The sequence below is a fragment of the Camelus bactrianus genome, chromosome 24 (genome assembly GCF_048773025.1).
Source record: "Camelus bactrianus isolate YW-2024 breed Bactrian camel chromosome 24, ASM4877302v1, whole genome shotgun sequence".
NCBI classification, from domain to species: Eukaryota; Metazoa; Chordata; class Mammalia; order Artiodactyla; family Camelidae; genus Camelus; species Camelus bactrianus.
The window spans coordinates 2,933,763-2,955,940 of record NC_133562.1 but is presented as its reverse complement, the minus strand read 5'-3'; the positions used below and the strand labels follow the sequence as shown (position 1 = coordinate 2,955,940).

The window sequence follows — 22,178 nt, the reverse complement described above, 5'->3', positions numbered from 1 at the left end:
CTTATCTGATCTGGGGTTCGGTGGTTTCATGTGGGCAGATGAACGAAGAGGCTGCGAGGTTTTTAGATCTTAAGCGTCCCTGGGTAAGACATTGTCTTTTCTTCCTGAAGCGGCCAGTGAGCGGCAAACGGTAAACTGATGGCTTCTTGGCGATTCCTCCGAGCACGTTCCGATGTGAGTGTTTATTAGATGCTCTCTGTGGTTTAAGTGCAGCGGACATTTTGGTTATTGTCATCACTGGTAAGGCTCCATGGTTCTGGACCTAGAATCTCTTTCAGTTCAAATCACAATTACCGAGTAGAAATTACTTCTGTCCCTTGAGTGACTTATGCCACAATTATTTGCCTTCTTCTCTACTGATGGTGTGTGTGCAGGGACACACACATCAGTAGGACTTCAGATTGTTAATATCCCAATATCCAGACCCAGATTCGTTCAGGACTGTACGATAATTTTGTGACAAGCTGGGCCTGGAACAGAGTACTGTGGGTTTCAGCCAGTTTTGCTTTCAGTGCCACCACCCTGCCCAGTTATTTCTGCTGGTGGAACATGACATTTAAAGGACAGCAGGCGGAAGGTGAGCCTGGGCTGGGACAAAAGGTGGTTCTTGTCTCTCGGTTCATTCACCTCAAGCAAAAATATTATTTCTATCTGTACGAAATACAAATGTATGTTCTGGCCTTGAGCTGAGTTTTGAAGGAAAAGTAAGACTCTACCTCATGGAGAGCAGGAGGGATGTTCCAGAAGGAGATGGGCAAAGTCCTGTAGGCACGTGTGAGCAGGGCATCTGGGGGAGACGGCAGTTCGGCGCCGCCGAGTTGTCACAGGGGAAGAGTGAGTGGCTGGGCAAAGAGCAACGAGGAGGGAGGGCTTGCTGTGTGCCTTCCAGCGGCCGCTCTGACACCGCCGGGTGTCTGCAGTCAGCTCAGACCTGGCTCTGACCACCCAGAGTTAGCACGGAGCCCGCAGATTAAGGGTGAGGTGCTTTGATTCTGACACCATCTGCAGGTAGCATCAGATCCCATTAGTTAAAGGACAAGCCCCACCCCCCGCCCCCTGAAGACTGCCTTAACTCAGATGCCAGCTGCAGGTAGGGTCCCCAGGCCACTCACATTTGTGTCCAGCATGGCTGCAAATGTGAGCATTCCCATGACCGTCCTTCACGACAGTGACTCACAGAACCTAGAAAAGCACTGTAGTTAGATCACAGTTTTATTATAAAGGACATGGCTTGTGAACAGCCCCGATGGAAGAGGTGCTCGGGCAAGGTATGGGGACACACAGGGCTCCCACACCCTCTCCCTGAAGGCCCCAGCATGCCACCCTCCCGGCACACTGTAACTTCGGTATCCAGACTTTTTACTGAGGTTCCGTCACTGAGGCACGACTGATTCAGCCATTGGCTGTGGGACTGAACTGAGTCTCAGGTCCTTCCGCCTTCCCTGGAGGTATGCAGGGGTTGGAGCAGGGGGCTGAAAATTCTAACCCTCGAATTAGGCAGTTGGTGTTTCTGTGAACAGCCCCTATCCTGAAGCTGTCTTGGGGTCCGTCCCTGAGTCAGTTCAGTAGCATCACAAAAACACTCCTGTCACTCAGCAAATCCCGAGGGTTTTTGTAGCTCTGTGCCAGGAACCCAGGACAGAGCCAGGTGTGCTATTTTTATTGTACCACGTGATGAATGGTAGGGGTCATTCTGTAACACTCTAGCTGCTCGGTGTGAAGATGGTTTATGCCTTTACCAAAAAAAAAAAAAAATGAACATTTTATATGTTAGTAGGTAACAGCTTACTCCAAAACTTACCAAGCTTTCAAAAAGCAATAAAATAAGGGCTTTTGACAAAACCTTTCTAGTTACAGATTTTGATGGAAAAAGCAAATGGAATCTCTCACCATTCTTCTTTAATGGAACTGATACGTGCTCTACACCCAGTTCAAGATTGGATTTGTGATTTTGTCTCCTTGAAGGACAAAGCAGTCCCCCCGGCATTCTTTAGCTCGCAGGCAGAAAGGAAGGTGCTTCGTGTCAGGAGTTTCGCCCCTGTGCCTGGGGCTCCCTTTTGAATGCTAAGGTTTGGTGACCCCTGTCTTCTGGCATCAGTCATGGGACATTCATGGGGCATCTCTCTAGGACCAGATGATTCGAGGCAATCTAGACGGGTGAGAATGTTACCAAGTCCAAACTCGTTCTGCTCACCCCACGACAGGCCAGTAAATCAGGAGATTAGGTATTGGGGCAAGGAATAACAATTTTATTCAGAAAGCCAGCAGACTGAGAAGACGGCGGGCTAATGTCCCAAAGAACCATCTTCCCCAAGTCAGAATTCAGACTCCTTTTATATGAAAAGGGGTAAAAGGGGGTGTTGCCAACTTCTTGGTGTCAGAATCTTCTGTTCTTTTAGCTGCACGTAGGTCAGGTGATGATGTTCCTGTAAACCTCCAATGAGACAAATGTTATCCTTTGTTCTGCAACTTTGTATCTCTGTATGAATGGGAAAGTGTTAATTCCTTTAAAGGTCAGAGCCTTGAGAAGGGGCTCTCCTGTATATTTCAGGCTCTAGGGAATATTCTTTTAGAAAAGGTGTAGAACCAGCGTCTCTAAGCACCAGAAACAGAGCACAGGGTTAGAGCCAAAGGAACAGATCTAATATAGAGTCAGGTTTGTTCTTCCCCATGAGAAGAATGACTTTTTATGAGAGCCTGTTCGTAGAGTTTTCCGGAGTACGTGGGACTAGTTAATCCTTCACGTTCTTTTCAGTAAGTTAGTGTTCAGTAGAGGGTTCTCTGGAAACCTTTGTGAAGTTGTTTGCTGCAGGGAGGCCAGAAATGAAGCGACTGGCGAGCAGTAGGAGGACCTGCGGGGCTTTGAGTGATCGCCCACATGGTGTCTGACCGTGTGTGGTTGTTCTGGAAGCTTCTAATTGGAAGGCAGCGCTTCAGGAATATCCTGAAAGCTGAGGGTCCAGGGTCTTCCTGGGCGAGAGGTTGGGCAGGCCAGTCTTTGGCACTTGGTCGGGGAAGCCTGTGGTTCTGTAGTGAAAGGGAAACGAGCGCTGAAACCACAGCACAGACACTGCTCCGTGCTGGGCAGAGGGCGTTGTTCTGGAGAGCCGCATGTTCTAGATGGGTCACAGGTGACCCTGCCAGTACCAGCAATCCCTTTCACCGCTTTTAGGTGGACATCGTTCTGAGCGCTGTCAGGAGCCCCCCTGCCTTGCTGGCGTGCGCTGACGTGTTAGAAGTGCGGGTCGTCACTTAGAGTAGAAAGGGTTTCCCGCAGACCTGCTGCAGTGGAGCGGGTACCACGCCCGGGACGGCCCCGGGCTGCAGCGCTGAGACTTGTCTTGAGTGTCTTTTCTGTGTTACAGCATCTTCCCTTTTGAGAACCCACTTTCCTCATTGTTGCCAGCATGTCTGCTTTTAGTGGTCTCTTCCTTTCTTGTGACTTTTTTGAAGGTTCAAAAAGCAGATAATATAATTTTTCTGTACTTGGCGAGAATGGGCTCTGAGTCATCCGAATGCATGCATGGACTCGATGACCTCTGTCTGGGCTGTTCAGGGCTTTTGTTTTGGTATCGTGACTCGCTAGGACTTAATTTCTCATGTTGCTGATAGATAATTTGCTTCTAAACAGATGGATCCCCCATCTTCTCATCTGTTCATTTCACTGTTCACCACCAAATATAAAGTCTGATAAGATAATTTGAAATATTAAACCAACAGAATGATTTTTATTTGAAAATATGATAAAACCCATTTAAAATTTTTTTTCCTTACTGATTTTTAAGTATTCTTTGCCTTTAGTTGGGTTTTCTCCTCTGGGTGTGGAAATAATTCTCCCTAATGAAGAGATTTAAAGATGCTCTCTAAAATGCTCTCCAAAAGAACCGCCTCTCTGGCAGTTAACTCCCACGGGGTAAAGTAGCTTTCAAACCCCTCTCAGTAATGGTTAGTTCTAAAGTATCTGACCCGTTTGTGTGCCAGGTGGGAGTTCAACTCCCAGGAAGACCACTTAAGGCAGCAATGCAGCTCTTTCTGAAAGAAGTTTTGTAAAAGCAAAACACCAAGAGAGAACAAAGCTTTTTAATGTGAACCATCGTGGCTTCTGGAAGAGCTCAGTTGCTCTCCTGGAAGACATACTGTGATTCCTAAAACAGCTACGGAAGTGCTGTCCTCATGGGGTCCAGTCACATCTCAAGTTCAGTGGTTGCCTGCAGGTTAATCCTTCTGAAGTTTGCACAGTGAATAAAGTGGATTGCAAGTATTCCTTCATCCTCCAAGACTAGGAAGATCATTATTTGCATTTGTGTGGAGTTTTGCAATGTCTCAGTGATCGTCTAGGTGGAGTTCTTAATCTACCCTGACAATAGTCCTGAAGTTGCCTTGGCCACTCTTTTCTGCATTGTCTCTCTACCACTCAGTGATGTGAGTATCTCTCTGACATATACTTGTAACTTTGTATTCTAAGTACTTGATTACATGGTTGCCTACTCTGTTAGACATGTCTTCCTCATGCCCAATATCAGTGGCTGTTACCTGCAGGGATCTCACAAGTATTTGTTGAATGAGCAAATGCTGAACCCCGAGCCCACTTTCCTTCCACCTCTGGTCTGGCTAACTACTCATCCTGGGAGATTCCCTCCCTCTGAAGAGCTGCGACCAAGTCCAGGCACTTACTGCTGGCCACTCAACAGGCCAGTAAATTGAGTGAGGATTCAGGCTTCTTTTATAATAAGGCGGGGGTGGGGTGGTTGGTTGCTACAGACTTCTCAGTGCCAACGAGACCCTGGAAGACGTGACAATCCTTTGTCCTTACAACTGTCCACATAGGTCCGGTCACAGTGTTCCTGTAAACCTTCGACAAGAGGCAGAGCCTCGAGAAAGGGCTGTTAGGTTTATTGCAGGCTCTGGGTAACATGCTTTGATGAGACAGAGGGGCAGAGCCAGCATGACTAAGCACAGGCGGCGGAGCACAGAGGCTGGAGCTGAAGCAGCAGCTCCAGGGTGGGGCCGGGTTTGCTCCTCTCCGTCACAGAGCCGTCGCTGACACCCACTCCCTGAGCTGGCGTTCGTGCTCCTTTTCTTTCTCAATGACCCTTGGTTGGAACAGCTCTACCACTACTCATGCCTGTGCAATAAATAATTTTTTGACCTGCCTCGCTAGAATTAAGAATGGAGCCTGAGTCTCATTCAACTTTGAACCTGCGGTGCCTACTACAATGCCTAGCACACAGGAGTTGCTCAATATGTGTTTATAAATTTAAGGAATAGAAGACGACCAGGTTGGAATTGCCTTGCTCAGAAATGTGGAATGTGTTGTGGAGGTACTTGTGAAATACTTAAAGTTCACTCTTTCTCCTAGTGTGTCAATTATATAAATGAAAAAGAGGAAAAATTAAAGAAAAAATATTGCTACCAATAAGACATAAAATGACTTTAAATATACCCATTGCCATTTCTTGTTTCTGATGCATTGAGGCAGTTAATTCAACAGTTAATCTAGTGCCCACCATATGCCAGATAATATACAAGGTTGCAGATATCCCCAGATATGCACTAGATGTAAAGTTTTATCTAGCAGAAACACATAGCAATTCTAAACTCGCATGTACCTATTAACAGAGCCTCAAATATATACAAAGCAGAAACTATAGAACTACAAGGAGATACAGATAAATCCACGGTCATAGTGGGAGAATTTAGTACCTCTCTCAGCAACTGATGGAACAAGAAAACAAAATAACATCAGTAAAGATATAGAAGTACAGAATTTACTATTTTGCTTTTTGTCAGGTAAAATTCAATTGTCAGCATAATATGGAATCACTGTTTTCCTACATCATCCGAGCTAAGAATCAGCTTGGACACTGTCAGCTCCTCAGCCTCTCAGCCTCCCTTCAGACATAAATTCCTTTGATTGTAACTCCAAACGTCCCCTTTACCCTTCCCCTCTTCTCCAGCATCAGTGCCCTAGACCGGCTGCTGTCATTGGTCACTCTTCCTAGTGTTTCCCCTGTGTAGTGTAGACAGTTACAGTCTTGTTCACTTATATTCAAGTTACTGTGTAACTCTATCCAGTGTTTTTGTGTCCACATGGTCTGCTCCTCCATCTGGGTTAAAAGCAATACCTTGTAAACGTTATTCACAAAAATGCTGGCTTAATGAAAAGAGGAATTCGTCCTGAATAAAAATACCTAAGATACTCCGTATTTGTAACTCTTCTGCATGTCTTCCAGTTTGATTACCAGCAGCTGTGAATGTGTTATTTGTACAATAATGAATGTTAAGAATGCTTCTCGTGGGGACTTGTGACAAAACATGTAAATGGGGGACTCTTTCTTGAGGAAGAAGATGGGTGTACAGAGCATCGTTGAGCACCTCTCTGATTCATCAGGAATGTCTCTGACCCCTAGACTCTTTTAGCACTTAGCAGATAATGTTTGTCTTCTCTCTGGTTGTGTACACCAAGGAAATTGGACATCTGTTTTGAATAACTTGACCTTAAATCGCATTTTTAAGTAAAGCCACATGAATGTTATTATATCATTTTATTGCATTAGGAAGCAACAAGAATAAACAATATCCTCTGGGCTTCTGAAGAGATCCAGGGGTGATCTCATGGTTTTTACTGTATTAAATGTCTTCATTAAAATTCACATTTTCTAGTGAACCTTGGTTTTTAAACCAAGTTTTTAAAGAAATATATCTTATTCACATCTCTTTATTTTGCATTTTGCCCCTCTTTATTTTTTCTTAAGTAAGCAAAATCTTGTTTACTTAAACTCAAGCAAACTCTTGTTTACTTAAGAAAAAAATAACAAAATGAATTTTGGCTCCATAATGCCACCTTAAACATGATGGGTTTTAATTTTTTGCTTTTAAATAAGGAAATAGCTCCTGTGATTTCAGCATAGATTAATTCTATTTTTTAAGAGTTATCATTCAGAGCGGAAGATGAGCCTTAGTTTCTAGTCCCTGTTTTTGTTCCCTTAAATTTAATTTTCTCCAAAGAGCATAGGCCACAAATATTTCGTTATCTGACTCTGAGATGTGCTATGAAATCTTGACTTTTAGGTTAGGTTAAAACATAAGCCCTAGAATCAGACTGGCTGGGCTAAAATCCTGGTTTTCTGTATGACCTTGTGGAAGGTGGTTAACCCTTCTGAACATGCAATGGTGGTAACACTCCTCCGCTCCATGGGCTATTGAGGGGATCGAATAAAAGAATGGATATTCAGCGCTCAGCAGAGTGAGTGGCGCGTGGCAGGCCCTCGGTGAACAGTCACATTGGTAGTGACGGCAAGGCAGCAGTAGTGTGAGGAGGGGTCATGAGGACCATCCACGCCTGGAGCGGGGAAGGCCGAGAGGCAGCTTCCTCTGGGCTCAGACCCGGTTCTCATTAGCCAGTCTGCTGTCCTCTGAAGTGACAGGGCCTCTTTCTGTAAGCCACTGGCTGATACCATTAACAAACAACATGTTCCTATTTTCCATGTCTGGAGCAGGTGTTTAGTACTTATAATCCCATAAATCAAAAGCCTGGAAACTTGGAGATGCATGTACCATTTGGCAACCTGACATGTAGGGCTCTGTTCGTAGAAGAGCAGTGTGTTCACACTGATGTTATTGAAATACACATTGCAGCAGGCACAGGCGTTGAAATCATCGAGCGGGGCCAGAAGTCCGTATTGGCCTAGCGAGCTGTCCATGCTATATTATTGGTTAAGGGACAAAACAAGCTACAGAGGAGGGTGTCTGGCTATTATTCTTTGAAAAACATAGGAAGAGGCTAAAAAATACTCACATCATAGATGTGGATATGTGAGTGTATGTGTATGAAGAAGGATTTTGAAGGAAACACACTGTTACCTTAGTGGTATCCGTTTGTGACTGGGTGGAATAAGTGGTCCATTTTCCCTTTGTAATCCTTTATTTTTTACTTTTTATAGTGGCATGTGTTACTTTTGTTATTTAAAAAAGTAAAGGAAGAAGAGCACAGGGCAAGAAAGAACTGGGTCTATGTGCGGTAAAGTCTGCAAGGATGCTTAAAATTTGGTTGTTTCTTTACTGTTGTCAAAGCTAAATACAGAGACTTTTCCCTGGGATTTTTCCCAAGGACACAGTTATTTCTCCTGTAAGCAAATAATGCATCATCAAATGAGTACATTCTGAAAGGAGCTTAATAAAAATGAATAATTTAAATTGGTTACAATTTAAACTGTGTGAAATTGACTTAAAAGGGAAAATAAAATGTGCTAGAGATGGGGGCGGGGAGGGGTAAGAAACCTCTTCAGAACTCCATGGAAGAGGAGAGAAAGTTATTTCAAAACCTTAGGTCTTAATAGAAATGTAAGAATTTATGCTGCATTCTGAAGGAAAAAACAGCTAAAAGCTAAATAGTGGAACTGCCATAAAAGTAATTTTCCACCCAACCAAGCAAGAAGTGGTGACAGAATGGTACATCTGAATTTGTTTCTAGATCAGCTATCTAATGGACCAAATCAAGATGTACTGAATTGAACTATTTTCATTAAACTACAGTTCCTATAGGTTGGAAATACTGAGAGAGAAAGGCAACAGCTTCTTTCTGAAATTCTTCACAAATGATAAATGAAATATCTAACAGTTGGTAAATTGTTCAATATGTTATATCCAAGGATACCAGGGTATAAATGAAGCATTTTGGGTAATATGCACCATTCTTGCCAATAACTTGAATGAGCTTTGCATCTTTCCTCCTTTTTCAGTAACTTTGTAAAATCCATTCTCTCTTTCTCTCCCTATGTATGTGTACATGTGTGTGTATGTATAATGTGTGTGTGTGTGTGTGTGTGTATGTCTGCCTGTGTCATTCACAAACTTCACATTGATATCAACACATTCTTAGGTGATTTTTAACAAATTAGTTTAGCTTAGATTAGATTTTCAAATCGATTATCCTTTTTTAAATCTCATGTCCAACACGCTCTCATAAAGACATATTAATTTTCTGTAATACATTTCCAGTGACATAACATGACCCAAAATTCAGCCCATTTAGTTATTGTTAGCTCAAAACATGTTTTAACTATATAAAACTTTAATTATGAAAATGTTCAAAATCCAGATTAAATCCGAAATGGCTAGCTTCTGCGGCATAATACCACGACCTCAAAGTTGGTGTCTTAAAATAATACCTGTAGCTGTCAGTTCTGTGGGTCAGCCGTTTGGGCTGGGCTCAGCTGAGTGGGTCTGTGATCTGGGTCGTAGAGGGCTGTTCTTGACTGGGCTCCTCTGTGCCTCAGCCATCAGCTGGAGGTCGGGGTCAGCTGGAGCCTGGCTGGGAAAGCTCATCTCTGCTTCACAGGGTCCCCGTCCTCCAGCAGGAGGCCTGGACCTGTTCACCTGGTAGACTTCATTAGGTAAAGTCTAATCACAATTAGACTTTATTTCTTTATGCTCACTTATTATGTGTGTGTATATATATATATATATATACACACACACACATACCTATATATATAGGTTTTATATATATGGGGGGAATTTAACTAATAATCTCTTCACATTGGAGGCAGCTTGCTGTACTGACGAAGAGCACAGAATCTGAGCGCATTTGTCTGGATGGAGGTCACAGCTTACCTCTAGCCCTTACTAGCTCAATGATACTGAACAAGTTTCTTAACCTCCCTGTACCCCAGCTCCCTCATCTTCTGTAAGGCTTAAAAGAGTTAATATAAGTAAAACACTTGGAAGACTGCCTGGTACACACTAAATATACATATTTGTGTGTGTATATATATATGTTAGCTATTGTTACTCATCATGTTAACAGTCAATACATTTGCCTGTTTATCTGAAAATTCTTAATAATTAGTTTTATAAATACAGCTCACCTCTTTCACAATCGCCATGAATTACTGTAACATTTAACCCTTGCAATAAAAAACAATGTGCATGTATAATTCCGTGAATTTGGTAAAATATTAACTCAGATTTTTCATTCTGAATTACACCTGGAATGACTGTGTATATTTAAGAATTAGTATTTGGATATTGAAAATGAACCTGAATGGTGTACCTGGCTTGTTAAGCTAAATGGATACAGATGATGGGGGTCTGTGTGGTCTCATGAGCCATAAGTGCCATAACTACAGGAGGGCCAGAAATTACCTTGAAATAGGCGTCCAGCTGTTCCACCTCCCTAAGCTAAATCCAAACACGTTCGGATAAAAACTGGGGCCAAGGCCAAACTTGGGCCCATGCCTACTCTGTACTAGGGATTCCTCTAAGAAGCGTTCTAAGTGAATTAACTTATTTAATTCACTGAACAACCTCTTTGAAATGGGCACCGTGTCATCCCCACTTCCTCAGTTAGGAAACTGAGGCATAGCCAAGTCGGCTAACTAGCTCAGTGTCATCCCGTAAGTGACCAAGTCAAGATCCAGATATGGGCTCCTGGCTGCAGAGCCCCCGCCCTTCCAGCGAGCTCGAGCGCCCCTGTGTCCTGTCCTGCACCAGGAGGAGTCCCTTACCTGCCCTGGTCCACGTAGCCCTCAGCACATCTTTCCCAGTAGGCACTCACTCTTCTTGTTCCATAGATGAATCGTCTCCAGCTTCTCCCCAGCCTGCGCTTAAGGGGCCCAAAGTGTGACCCTCTTTACCGTCCTGCTATAGGAATGCGGGAAAGATCACCTGCTTCTTTCCTGAACATGTCCAGGAACCTCATCAGAACCTCACAAATGTTCAGTTTTGAAATTTTTACGTAATTGAGAAATGTACTTGTGTTTAAGACTATACTGGACCTTTGCTTTCGTTGACATTTCTTGATTTTGTGGTGAGGATGAGTATTTTCCCGAGCACCTCTTCTCTAACTGGATTTCTGCTAATGCAAATTGCCTTTTCATGTCATTTGCTAATTATTTGTTGGTCTCTTAATGCTTTTTTCTGATTAATTAATCCAACAGATTCCTTGAATTCCAGACTGTTTTGATCACTTGTAAATTTGATACTGTATCATCAGTTTAATGTAGAGACCGGTTTAAATCTCCTCTTCTAACTACCGTTGTTAGGTTTGGATTAATTCCTTCTTTCTGATTGTTCGAGTCCCTGGGGGGCTCTGTCCTCTGACCCCAGCCAGGCTCAGGAAACATCTTCAGCAGAGTCTGTGGTTTCCTCTTCAAGAGTGTGAGGAGCTCCAAACCAGGGTGTTAGCAGAACTCTTGGAGTCTTTTGGAGGATGATTTTTTATAACAGAGGATCACTGAGCTAGCTCCTTTTGAGTACCACTAGTAGGCTCTCTTTAAGCTGAAAATGTCAAAGATGATGCATTTCTAAATAAAATATTTCAGTTTGGTTTACATTTCCTGTAGGAGCCCACTGTGGCATGTCTTCCTAAAGCAAGGCAGAGTTTAGCTGGTAGCCTGTCACCAGATACACATGCGGAAAAAAAAAATCACCTCTTAATCAACAGTAATTTAGGAGAAAAAAAATAAGTGGAAACGTATATTGTGATGGCTTGTGTCATTCTGAGATGTAGAACAAAAACGAACAAGTTTCTCAAACTGTCAAATCAGTAAGAAGCTTGAGAAATTAAGCAGCCTCTTAAGAACCGTCTAACTGGTCTACCTGTCACTTCCCCATTGTCGCACTTGTGGTTCATTTCCTGAGATAGTCATTAGCATCATCAGATAGTTAAAAGGTTATGTTTGCTTTCCTCTGTCTGTTCTCCACTTGTAAATTACAAAGCACACACCTAGTATTTTGCAGCAAAGTCACCGAAGCAGTTTGTCTGGGTGACAGACTGTATAACACGAGTTAGTTAGTTCTCATTAAAGCTTCACTTTTCTTATGGAAGGAGAGCACGTTACTTCTCTCGGTGGAACCCCCAGGGTTTCTTCCATTTTCCAGGAACCTCTGATTCCTTCTTTGTCTCTCATATGTTATGTCTCTTTTTTTTCCTGTGAGTTTCTGGTTGACGATTCTAGGTTCTAAATCCACAAATTTTATGGGCACTTCAGGCTGTAGTAATGTAAATATCGGTAAACCGAGTGGATCTGATGTGTTATTTGTGAATTTTTTGTTTGTTTCTGTGTGCCATACTAAATATTTAAAATATATTAGACAGCTAAGCTGGGATATTCTTGCTGGATGAATCGGTCCAAGTTTTGTTGTTGTAGTTCTCAGAATGCCCAGTGCATGAGGCACACTCAGACGAGTCCTGCCGTGGCTAATAGTGACTAGTTCAGGCAAGTGAATATATTTTGGTCACTTTCGTGTTTTTATGAAAAATAATTAATACAAAATACTCATCAGTTATGCTGTGAATCACTAAATAGACAGTTGCATCTCTTTGGGGTATTTAACTTAAATGTCCAGAAGCAAGTGTTTTATGCCCATTTTAGGGCTGAGCTATGCCCTTGATTAATTTATAGCACCTAGATTGACCTGGAATTCCCTCGGGAAGCACAGAGTGCTGGGTACTAACTAGCCAGTATGACTTAATAAGAAGACTTCAGGCCACAGGAGCCCCGAGACTTCCTCCAGCTGGGAGCACCTCTTGGACTCTTCAGGAGGGAAGAGATTGTGCAGTTGGTTAGAGTTTAGCCAGGGCTTCCCTGGCAGGTGGTGTTGCATATTTGCAATCGTACTGTATTTTCACTAGTATTTTAGGAAAGAAATCAGAAATCAGTGCAACTAACAGATGTTCTCCTTGCTCAGTAATTATTGAGAATCAACAGGCAAGGCAAGAAGAGAGAGGGCAAAAATAGAAAGGGAGAGAAGACATTTGGATGAAGGGACAATTTTTTTTAACAAAGTTTTATTCTCTAGTGGTTGCAGAACATGTCTTTAACTTTCGTGCTCGGGTGACATTTTTTAAGGGGGCCCTGAAGAGGCAGTAGGAAGGATGTTTGACACCTGGTCTGCAGAATAGGAGTGTGGCCGTGGAGAGGAGCCGTCTCATCAGGCTGACACGGGTGCTAATCAGTGTTTTAAAGGGCTGGTGGCACCTCCCCACAGAGGTTTTGTTCCCTTTGTGTTTTGCTCCTGAGTTCATTTATTTCTCCACATTTCTCCTTCATCCTCCCATTTCCCAAGGTTTCTCATCAGAAAAGACATATTCTTTAGGGCTGTTGTCAGGACCGGCTGGGGAGCAGGAGGGGGGATGTTGCCTTGTATTTTGACATTTGAGGGAGGAGAGCACATTTAAGATTACAAATTAAAGAGAAAAAGCTTTCTCCCTGGGGAGGCAGAGCACAGGGTAGATCTTGTTGGTTTGGGGGGCTGTGTGTGTGTGTGTGTGTGCGCGCGCGCTGCACGGCAGTGTGTTGTCTATTTGGTTCTATGAGTTATGGTGAAAATGAGGCATATTGGGATTATTTTTATTTTTAGAATTTTTTTTCAAGTGTAGTTGATTCACAATGTCAGTTTCAAGTGTACAGCAAAGTGATTCAGTTATACATATACATACATATAGAGATGTGCTTTTCAGATTTTTTCCATAATGCTATTACAAGAAATTGAATGTAGTTCCCTGTGCTGTACAGTAGGTCCTTGTTGTTTATCTAATTTATATATAGTAACATGTGTCTGTTAATCCCCAACCCCTAATTTATCCCTCCCCGCCCTTTCCCTTTTGGTAACCATAGTTTGTTTTCTATGTCTGTGAGTCTGTTTTTGATTTGTAAATAGAATTTGCATCACTTTTTTTAGATTCCACATATAAGTGATATTATATGGAACTCGTCTTTCTCTTTCTGACTTGCTTCACTCAATATGGTAATTTCTAGGTCCATCCATGTTGTTGCAAATGGCATTAATTTCATTCTTTTTATGGCTGAGTAGTATTCCAGTATATATATATCTCACATCGTCTCCTGATTTTGTCCTTGCCTCGAAGCTGGTTCTTTTCTCTATTCCATTCACCGTGGTTGAGTTTGTCTTCTCTCTGTGTGGCCACTTGCTTCCCAATTACCCCACTTTTTTCATGGCCAAAGGGCTTAACTTTATGACGATTCATGACTATTATCTTTGGGTTAAGAAACCAGAGAATTTTCTTTTCATTTCCCTCTTTCAGTTTTTCTGTCTCCGTCTTCCTCTTCCACTGCTGAGAAGACGTGTCTCTTGGGTACCCAGGATGCGAAACCACTGTGACTTGAAGCACATGCCACTCAGTCAGGTCTGCAGGTCAGAGCCGGTCCGCACCTGGTTCCCAGTCTGGGAACACTACAGAAACTGAGAGCGAGTCTTGAGAAACTTACAGGAATTTAACAGAGTGATTTTATATTTATTTAAGCTAATAACACATCTGGGCTTGCAATTGGCATGTCTTTGTATTTCCTTTTGTCTAGGAATCCATGTGTATTGTATTTTAACATAAATGTGATCTGAGATGCGTCACAAAGTTTAAAAAACTGATTCTTCACCATAAATTGTTTCAGAAGCACTGCTCCAGATGACTGAACTGTTGCAACCAGTGTATCTAATGGATCAGAGGGAGAATGAATGACCAGGAATGGCCCAGAGTCAGGACATACGCCCTCAAAGATGGAATTTGTAAACTTTTTGTGTAGCTTTTGGATCTGAAGTCCACAAATTTGAAGGTAGTTCCATAGAGGGAAGAATGAAAACAAAACAGCCAAAGGGAGAGAAAGACCAGTGATCTATGTGTTTTTGCTTAAACTAACAGGGTTAAAAAGTGAATGCGGTAGTGGCTTTAAAGTTCCTAAAACGCCGCTTCTCTGTCAGTGAGAGTATTTAATAACACACACACGTTTAATGAAAAAGAATACACAAATGAATGTGTGTGTGTATGTATGACTGGGACTTTATGCTGTATGCCAGAAATTGACACATTGTAACTGACTATATTTCAATTAAATATTAATATTTAATTAATTAATAACGCACACAATTCTCTCTTCCCTCTGCATTTGTTGTATGCACAAAGTTTCTCCAATGGAGGAAGAGAATTCTTGCAGTTTCCTCAGCCTCTAACAATTCAGAGCCTCTGCCACACCCATGCAAATCTTAATGATGAGGTAGTAGGGAACAACTAATTAGATGTCGCTATTGCTGCTGTCACAGACAATGATGGCAGACAGCCTCCCTCATCAAAAACGTTTGCCAGTGGAAGTGATTAAGCTAAATTTAATTCACCCCAAAATTCCAGAATGTGAACGTCACATGGTCCCTTTTCAGAGAAACCGATAATTATTCTTAAAGACCTTCAAAGTCTGCCCGTTTCTGAAGCCGACTCCCTTCCGTGGAGCTCTTTTCATTTGCCTGCAGTCTTATATCTGCCACTTCTGTACTGGGTGACTTAAGGGTGTTTTGTTATCTGAACACAAACAGAATTTCTGTGTTCATTTGAATTCTGCTTTCTTTTATTTCTTTGCTCAGTTGGAATGTTTCTGGTAGGGAAGAAAATTGAGGCAAGGAAGTACCTATGAGAGAGACCCGATAACTCTTTGAAAAATGCATTTCCTCACAGTCAAAACATTGAAGTAGAAGATGAAAATTAAACATTCACCCATATAGGGACATTAAAAAAAAACACCATACCAGACTTAACAGTCTAGAATTGAATATCAGTGTTTTGAATTCTTTAAACATCAGCTAGTGAGTTACTTTACTTCATAGCTAGTAGGTGATAAATTCAGGCAATTAAAAGGCCGCTCTCCTCAGCTGCTGTTCCTTAAGGCACAGGTGGGACTCTGCCCTGGGATTCTGAATTGCTAGACCAGGCTAGCCTAAGTGTTCACACTTTCTGTACGTTCACCATAGGACGAGGATGCGGCACTGCCAGGGAAGTACTCAGGCTGCTGAAATGTCACCTTCTATACTTAGAAGCCACACAGGAAGTCCTCATGACCACACACACACACACACACACACACACATATGCGCGCGCGCGCGCACACACACACACACACACGTAAAGAATCTCCTGCCCAGCGCTCAACTGAAGGGCCAAGATTGATTTGAAGATTTCATAAAACTTCAGTACTAAAGTTCTTCTCTTGTAAAGAAAGGAAACTTAAACCTCACCACTTAGGTGAAACAAGATAGGACCCGCAGGGCTGAGATGTGGACAGGCAGGCTGAAATACGTAGAGCTAAAGGCTGAAGAACTGCAGGGAATTTAGAGAAGCCAGGTGTAGCCTCAGGAGGTGTGAGGCCGCAGAGTCAGGATAATCACCGGCAGTTCTGGAGCTTGTGCTCAGGGCAAGCATTGTCCTGGGCGCCCTTGTTTGCATTAATCATTCATCGTGAAGCTGCATAGAAATACCAGTTGAGTGATCCTGGAGGAAGGGAAAAGGGACTTCTCAGGGGACCATTACCCCAGGGAACAGGTGCTCGGGAAAGAGAGGCTTTTCCTCTAAAAAATAGTCTGTTAGAGAAAGACAAATACTGTACAATATCACTTATAGGTGGAATCAAAAAAATACAGCAAACTAGTGAGTATCACAAAAAAGAAGCAGACTCAGGTACAGAGAACAATCTGGTGGTGACCCGTGGGGAAGGGCAGGAAGGGGAGGAGAGGAGTGGGGGATTAAGAGATACAAACTCTTAGGTATAAAATAAGCTACAAGGACATAGGGTACAACACGGGGAATGTAGCCAGTATTTTATAATAACCATGAATGGAGCATAACCTTTAAAAATTATGAATTACTATATTGCACACCTGTAACTTATGTAACATTGTACAGCAACTATACTTCAATTTGAAAAACTGTGTTGACAAGCTCCTCAGTTGGTCTCTGGATTGTTCAGAGGAAGAGCACCTTTTCCTGTGACCATGGGGACAGTCCAGATGGAACTGCTTCCTGAGAGCACAACAGGTAATGGAGGGAGACAGTGCAGGGAGAGCAGGTGACACCAGCAGTGCCACACACGTGTTCTTGGAAACTTTCTGACTAATTCCACAAAAACAGACACCCAAAATGGTAGATCTGGTAAGAAAAATGGGACTGACCATTGCAGTCTATGCAGCTTTGCAGCCAGAGAACCAGCAGAAACAGGGACAGCCCAAATAAAAATTCTGGCATCATTAGCTGCTGCCTGGCTTAGAATCCCAGTGAGCCCATCGGCCCTCATCCCGAGGGCTCCCGCGTCCTCCTTCTCACTGGAGAAGGGCTGGGAGTCATTCCTTTCTGATGGAGACCTCTCTCTGCCAACTGAAGTGTATGGTCCAGGCTTGGCCGCCTTCATCAGTTGGTGTCTTTTCCTTTCTGGACTCAGGAGGGGAGCAGAGCCTTCCCAGCTGCTGCTTCTGTTCTCACAGTTTCCCAGGCAGTTTCGCAGCGTGGGAAGAGGAGCAGCTCTTGAAACCACTAAACTCTTTCATACCGATTTTTATGCTAAGTGAAGGCACTTCTGCAGGGTTTTATCTTTGTGTGAAGGCCATCCCATAATCCTTTATTTGAGAGAAAGTATGCCCTTGATCACTCTAAACCTTTAATGTTCTGCAAAAAATTGCCCATGAACGGAAGGTACTCAAGGGTTATATAAATGCCATGCCCTTATTTGCTAATCCTATTAGCTAATCTGCAGTGCAGCAACGTGCCTTGTAACAAAGCAGACTGTTTTCTGGCTTTAAAAGAGGGGAAGAAGGAGAAACTATAAAGATGAAGATCATTTGAGTTTTTGCAATTTAGGATGCCTGAATTTCACCTTGGCCTCGAGATAAAAATTTCTACCTATTTCAGACAGCTCAAAAAGCTGACAGAGCATGTTGTGCTGGAGTGGAGTGTAATGGAGTACACAGTGGAGGACAGGCTGTGCAGCTAGAAAGATAGTGTTTTCAGGAACCCCAGTGATTTCCTGAACAATGATGGTGGCAGTTACCCAGTGTATACCAACATACGACAAGAGATCCTTCATCCAAGCATCCAATCTAGACGTCACAGGATGCGGGAAATGTACATCAGCCGTCCTTTGATATCGCCGTGCTTACCGCCTACAGTCGCCCCAGTGTAATCAACGGAAACACCGCAAGAAGTAATATTCTTGGCAGTGCGGCCATACTCAAGGTTTTGGTGGCTCAGAGTTGGCCTCAAGGCCGTGCGATGCCTCAGCCCCGTCAGGAGGAATATTCTGCATTGTATCTATGTTGCAGATACCAGAGCCTCAGGTGACTGAATACAGAATAAATCCCCTTATGTTTTCCTAAGAGCAACAAATTGCAGTTTTAAACTCATCTTACAAACACCAACAGCCCTCTTTAAATTTGTGATGGGGTTGGTCAACCCTGTGTGTTTTGAAATTTGTTACATTTTGTATAAGAATGTAGCTAACCCACATCACTCCAGTGATAGTCTCCTGCCACATCCCTTTTCCGGCCCCCCAGTTCTTCCCTAAATCTCATTTGCAGCTCTTCCTTATTACCGAAATATATGTTCCACCGATCACCCTTCCCTTGTGGCTTGGCTTTCATATTTCCAGGTACATAACATTCATCTCTTGAAAAATTGCTCTATTTTCAAATAGCTCCTGTAATTTTCCCTCACTGGCGCGAAGGGGTTTGTTTTCTCCACATGTGCTCAAACGGCACACGAAGAAACACGGAGTTACTGGAGTGTAACGTGATGAGTAATGGGCTGGAAACTCAGAGCCTCAAAGTTCTGATTTCGCCTCTGTCTCATCCTAAACCTGGAAAAGGTGCTCCCTAATCTCTTTGTGACTCAGTCCCTATTTGTCTTAAATCGCATTAACTCTAGCTCACCTCATAAAGGGCCTATGAGGTAACAATTTTATAATACCGACCCCTGACCCACAGTCTATTCATTCATAAAGGATGTATCTATATTCCTTTTTAAATTATTTAGTCCTCATAATAATTTTCTGGGAGAGGTAGTTTTCTCATTTTTCTGTCTAGGAAATCATAGTTCATCGGCAAGAGAAAAATTCCCCACTCCTTCCGGTATTGTGTATGTGTGTTTATAGACAAGTGTGGGTGTACGCTAAAATATATACACACAGACATGCATACACACACCTCCTTGAAAATTATGATTCACAATATGGAAAGTTTTAAAAGGAATTCTCAGCTGAGGGTAATAGTCTCTCTGCTCTGTAGAAATCGTGAGTCCAACAACCCTGCATGGTATTTTTTTCATCTTTATTCTCCAAGTTTAGTTGTAGTTCCTTCTCAGAATTTCAATACTTTTTTCCTCTCAGATAAAGAAGACTTGTGGTGACCTGTATTCCCTTTTATCTTCCAACATTTTGCTTTTATCTTTCTTTATGTGATATAAACAATTCAGGTAAGTATTTTAGGTGCTGGTTCAGTTGATCTTAGACATGAGGAAGGTCCAAGTGCCACATGTGATGTTATGGTATCTGGAAAGCTTGAGTCCGTCAGCACTCGTGGGTGGGTTAGTGCCCTTGGTGAAAAGGTGGAAAAAAAAAAAAAGAGCCCACAGAGACTGCTGAGAAGGTCTTGTCCTCCACTGGTGCAACCGCTGGTCAGTAGACTCAGTCCTGCCCCAGTCCCCACCATCATGGGAACACCCCCAGCAGGAGAATTCAGTGGTTACAGCAGTGGGGGAGGAGGGGGCAGTGGCGCTGACCTGCAAGAAGACCATGTTGCATTGATGACAACGAGCATGATATGTCCAGTAAGTTTTCTAAGATTCCACAAACCAGACCAGTCTGTTCCCTTTCTCTAGATTATACAAGAATCTTGTTACTGAGTCCAAACTCGTTCTGCTCGCACCGCACAGCAGGCCAATAAATCAGAGACAAGGTGTTGGGTCAAGGAATAGCGACTTTATTCGGAAAGCCAGCAGATGGAGAAGATGGTAGACGTGTGTCCTAGACAATCATCCTGCCCGAATTAGAATTCAGGCTTCTTTTACACTGAAAGGGGAGGGAGTAGAGTCTTGGTTCTGATCAGCCTCTAGAGGGGATGTGTTCATTTCTTCCTCCCTGCAACCATTCTCAGGCAGGTCTGGTCAGGATGTTTCCCGTGAGCTAACCAAAGGTATTTTAGCTTAATGCTCGTTTGCCTGGGAGGCAGGGTTCCCAGAGATGGGCCATTATGTATAACTTAAGCTTATAGGCCAAACCCCTTTAGTGATTAACAAGCAAGAGAATACGAAGGTTAAAGTGGAAGAAGCATGTCAAACATAGAGTCAGGTTTGTTCTTCCCGTTAGAGTCTTGGAGTGGCTGTGATTCCTCGGTGATGGTGCCATTACAGAAGAGCATCGTCCAGAGATGCTGGAAAAGTTAAATATCTGTGTAGCCCAGAATGGTAGCAAGTGGCCCCATGTGGTTATTGAGCACCTGAAATGTGGCTGGTGTGGCTGAGGACCTCAACTTCCGATATTCTGGAATTTTAATTAATTACAAAAAACTGCATGTGGCTACTGACCACCAGATCGATCCATGCAGATCTGCAAACTAGGCATATTCCCATCATCTGGGAGACTAATTGCAGTAACATCAAAGGGCTTTGCCACCCACTGGTCTTGAGCACACTTTGGGGAGGAAAAAGGTGTGAAGAGATACAACTTTCAAAGCCACGGTAAGATGTGTGGAATTGCAGTGTCAACCCAAGGAAGCGATGGTGGCTTTTCAGAAATGAGCAGAAGGCAGTGTCTCGGGTTGTGACTGTCCTTTGATTTTCTCCTCACAGGCTCTTTCATGTTGGTGAACACGTCCGGGAGGTCAGAGGGACAGAGAGCCCACCTGCTCTTACCTCAGCTCAAAGAGAATGACACCCACTGCATTGATTTTCACTACTTTGTATCCAGCAAGAGTAATTCTGCTCCCGGGTTCCTCAATGTCTATGTGAAGGTCAACAGCGGGCCTCTGGGGAGCCCGATCTGGAACGTATCTGGAGACCCGAACCGCACCTGGAACAGGGCTGAACTGGCCATTAGTACTTTCTGGCCCAACTTCTATCAGGTGAGCCCTTTATTTTCAGTTCTGACGCATCCTCTAACTTGTGAAACTATCCACTGTTTTTATGTTGGTATAAGCAGAGAATGTGCAAGAAGTGTTGGTATTTTTAGACCAATGGAAGGAAAGCTTAGGCTAAGTGATGGGAGTGTATGAAGGTTTTGTTTGTATGTTACCTGGAGAAATGAGTACAAAGCACCATTCACACCTCCTTCTGTGGATATTGACTTCAGAAAATAAAAGCAGCAGTCTGCAGCAGGGCAGGAAGTGCTAGCTGCAAGGACATTTTACTTTCTCTGTTAAGTAGCCGTGTCTGGCCCAGGGAGACAGAGCCCCTGATGGCAGAAGCAGCAGCCCCTTCTTCCAGAGCTGCATCTCAGGAGTCGTGGGTCATTAAGACGGGAGCCCTCGTGGGGGGCCGCTGGTGAGATGCAGGGCCCTGTAAGCAATGGGAAGAAAATGCCTTATAGACCGAGTTCTTGTCATGGGAGGGGATGCTCCTGGAACTATTCTGTTGGGACTCACATTTCTCAGCTGGAGTGTGCATTTAAAGTGACAGAAGGGTGGAGGCCAGGAGCAGTTAGGAAGTGGTGCAAAGCAGTCGCGGCGTGTGCCTGCTTGTATCACGAGAGCATCCTCACTCGCAGTCCACCTGGGGAACTTCGTGACGATGGCGTTCCTTGCTCTTTCTCCGTAATCCATGGCCTCTTTAAAAATAACTTCCTATTAGGAACACTTAATTAATTTCAGGCTGGGAGAACTGCTTATTTTGCTTTTGTTTTTCTTAATTCCTTTGGCTCACCCAGAAGCCAATGGGAACATGTATCCAAGACCCCCTCTCATGGTTAATTGAGACGCTTCGTGAGACATAGTAGGGGAGACTGGGTCTTCTCAAGGGCTGCTGTTGTCTGAGTGGTGTGAGCGGCCCCCAGGAACCCACTCCACAGGTTCGGTGTATGTTAGGGAAGATACATGAATCCCACGAGCTCTTTTGTCCCTGGACTTCATAATGGCGCTAAGCGGGCTGCAGATTTCTTGCCTAATTTATCTTTGTTCCCTTGTACCTGCAACAGTTTCTGGTATTTAAACATTTCTTCAGTGGAAATGAAGGGGTAGTGAAAGCTCTGTTAGTACACATGTAAATTGTTAAAGTCCTTTTAGAGTGCACTTTGGCAATATATTTTAAAGGTGTTAAAAAATTTAGAGAGGTCTAATTTTAGCAAGCTGCTGTTAGAAATTCATCCTAAGGAAATAATGAAGAGTCGTTGCAAATAATTAGCGGCAAAGATATTCAT

The 22,178-nt window shown here is 43.3% G+C and overlaps 1 protein-coding gene across 2 annotated transcripts in view; it reads left to right on the top strand.

Moving 5' to 3' along the window:
• Window positions 1-22,178, top strand: part of PTPRM (protein tyrosine phosphatase receptor type M) — a 605,027-nt gene that overhangs the window by 218,361 nt on the left and 364,488 nt on the right. For both annotated transcript variants that reach the window (XM_074352449.1, XM_074352450.1), the window contains exon 3: window positions 20,618-20,889. In XM_074352449.1, the coding sequence (XP_074208550.1) occupies window positions 20,618-20,889 (272 nt within the window). The remainder of the gene's footprint in view (window positions 1-20,617; window positions 20,890-22,178) is intronic.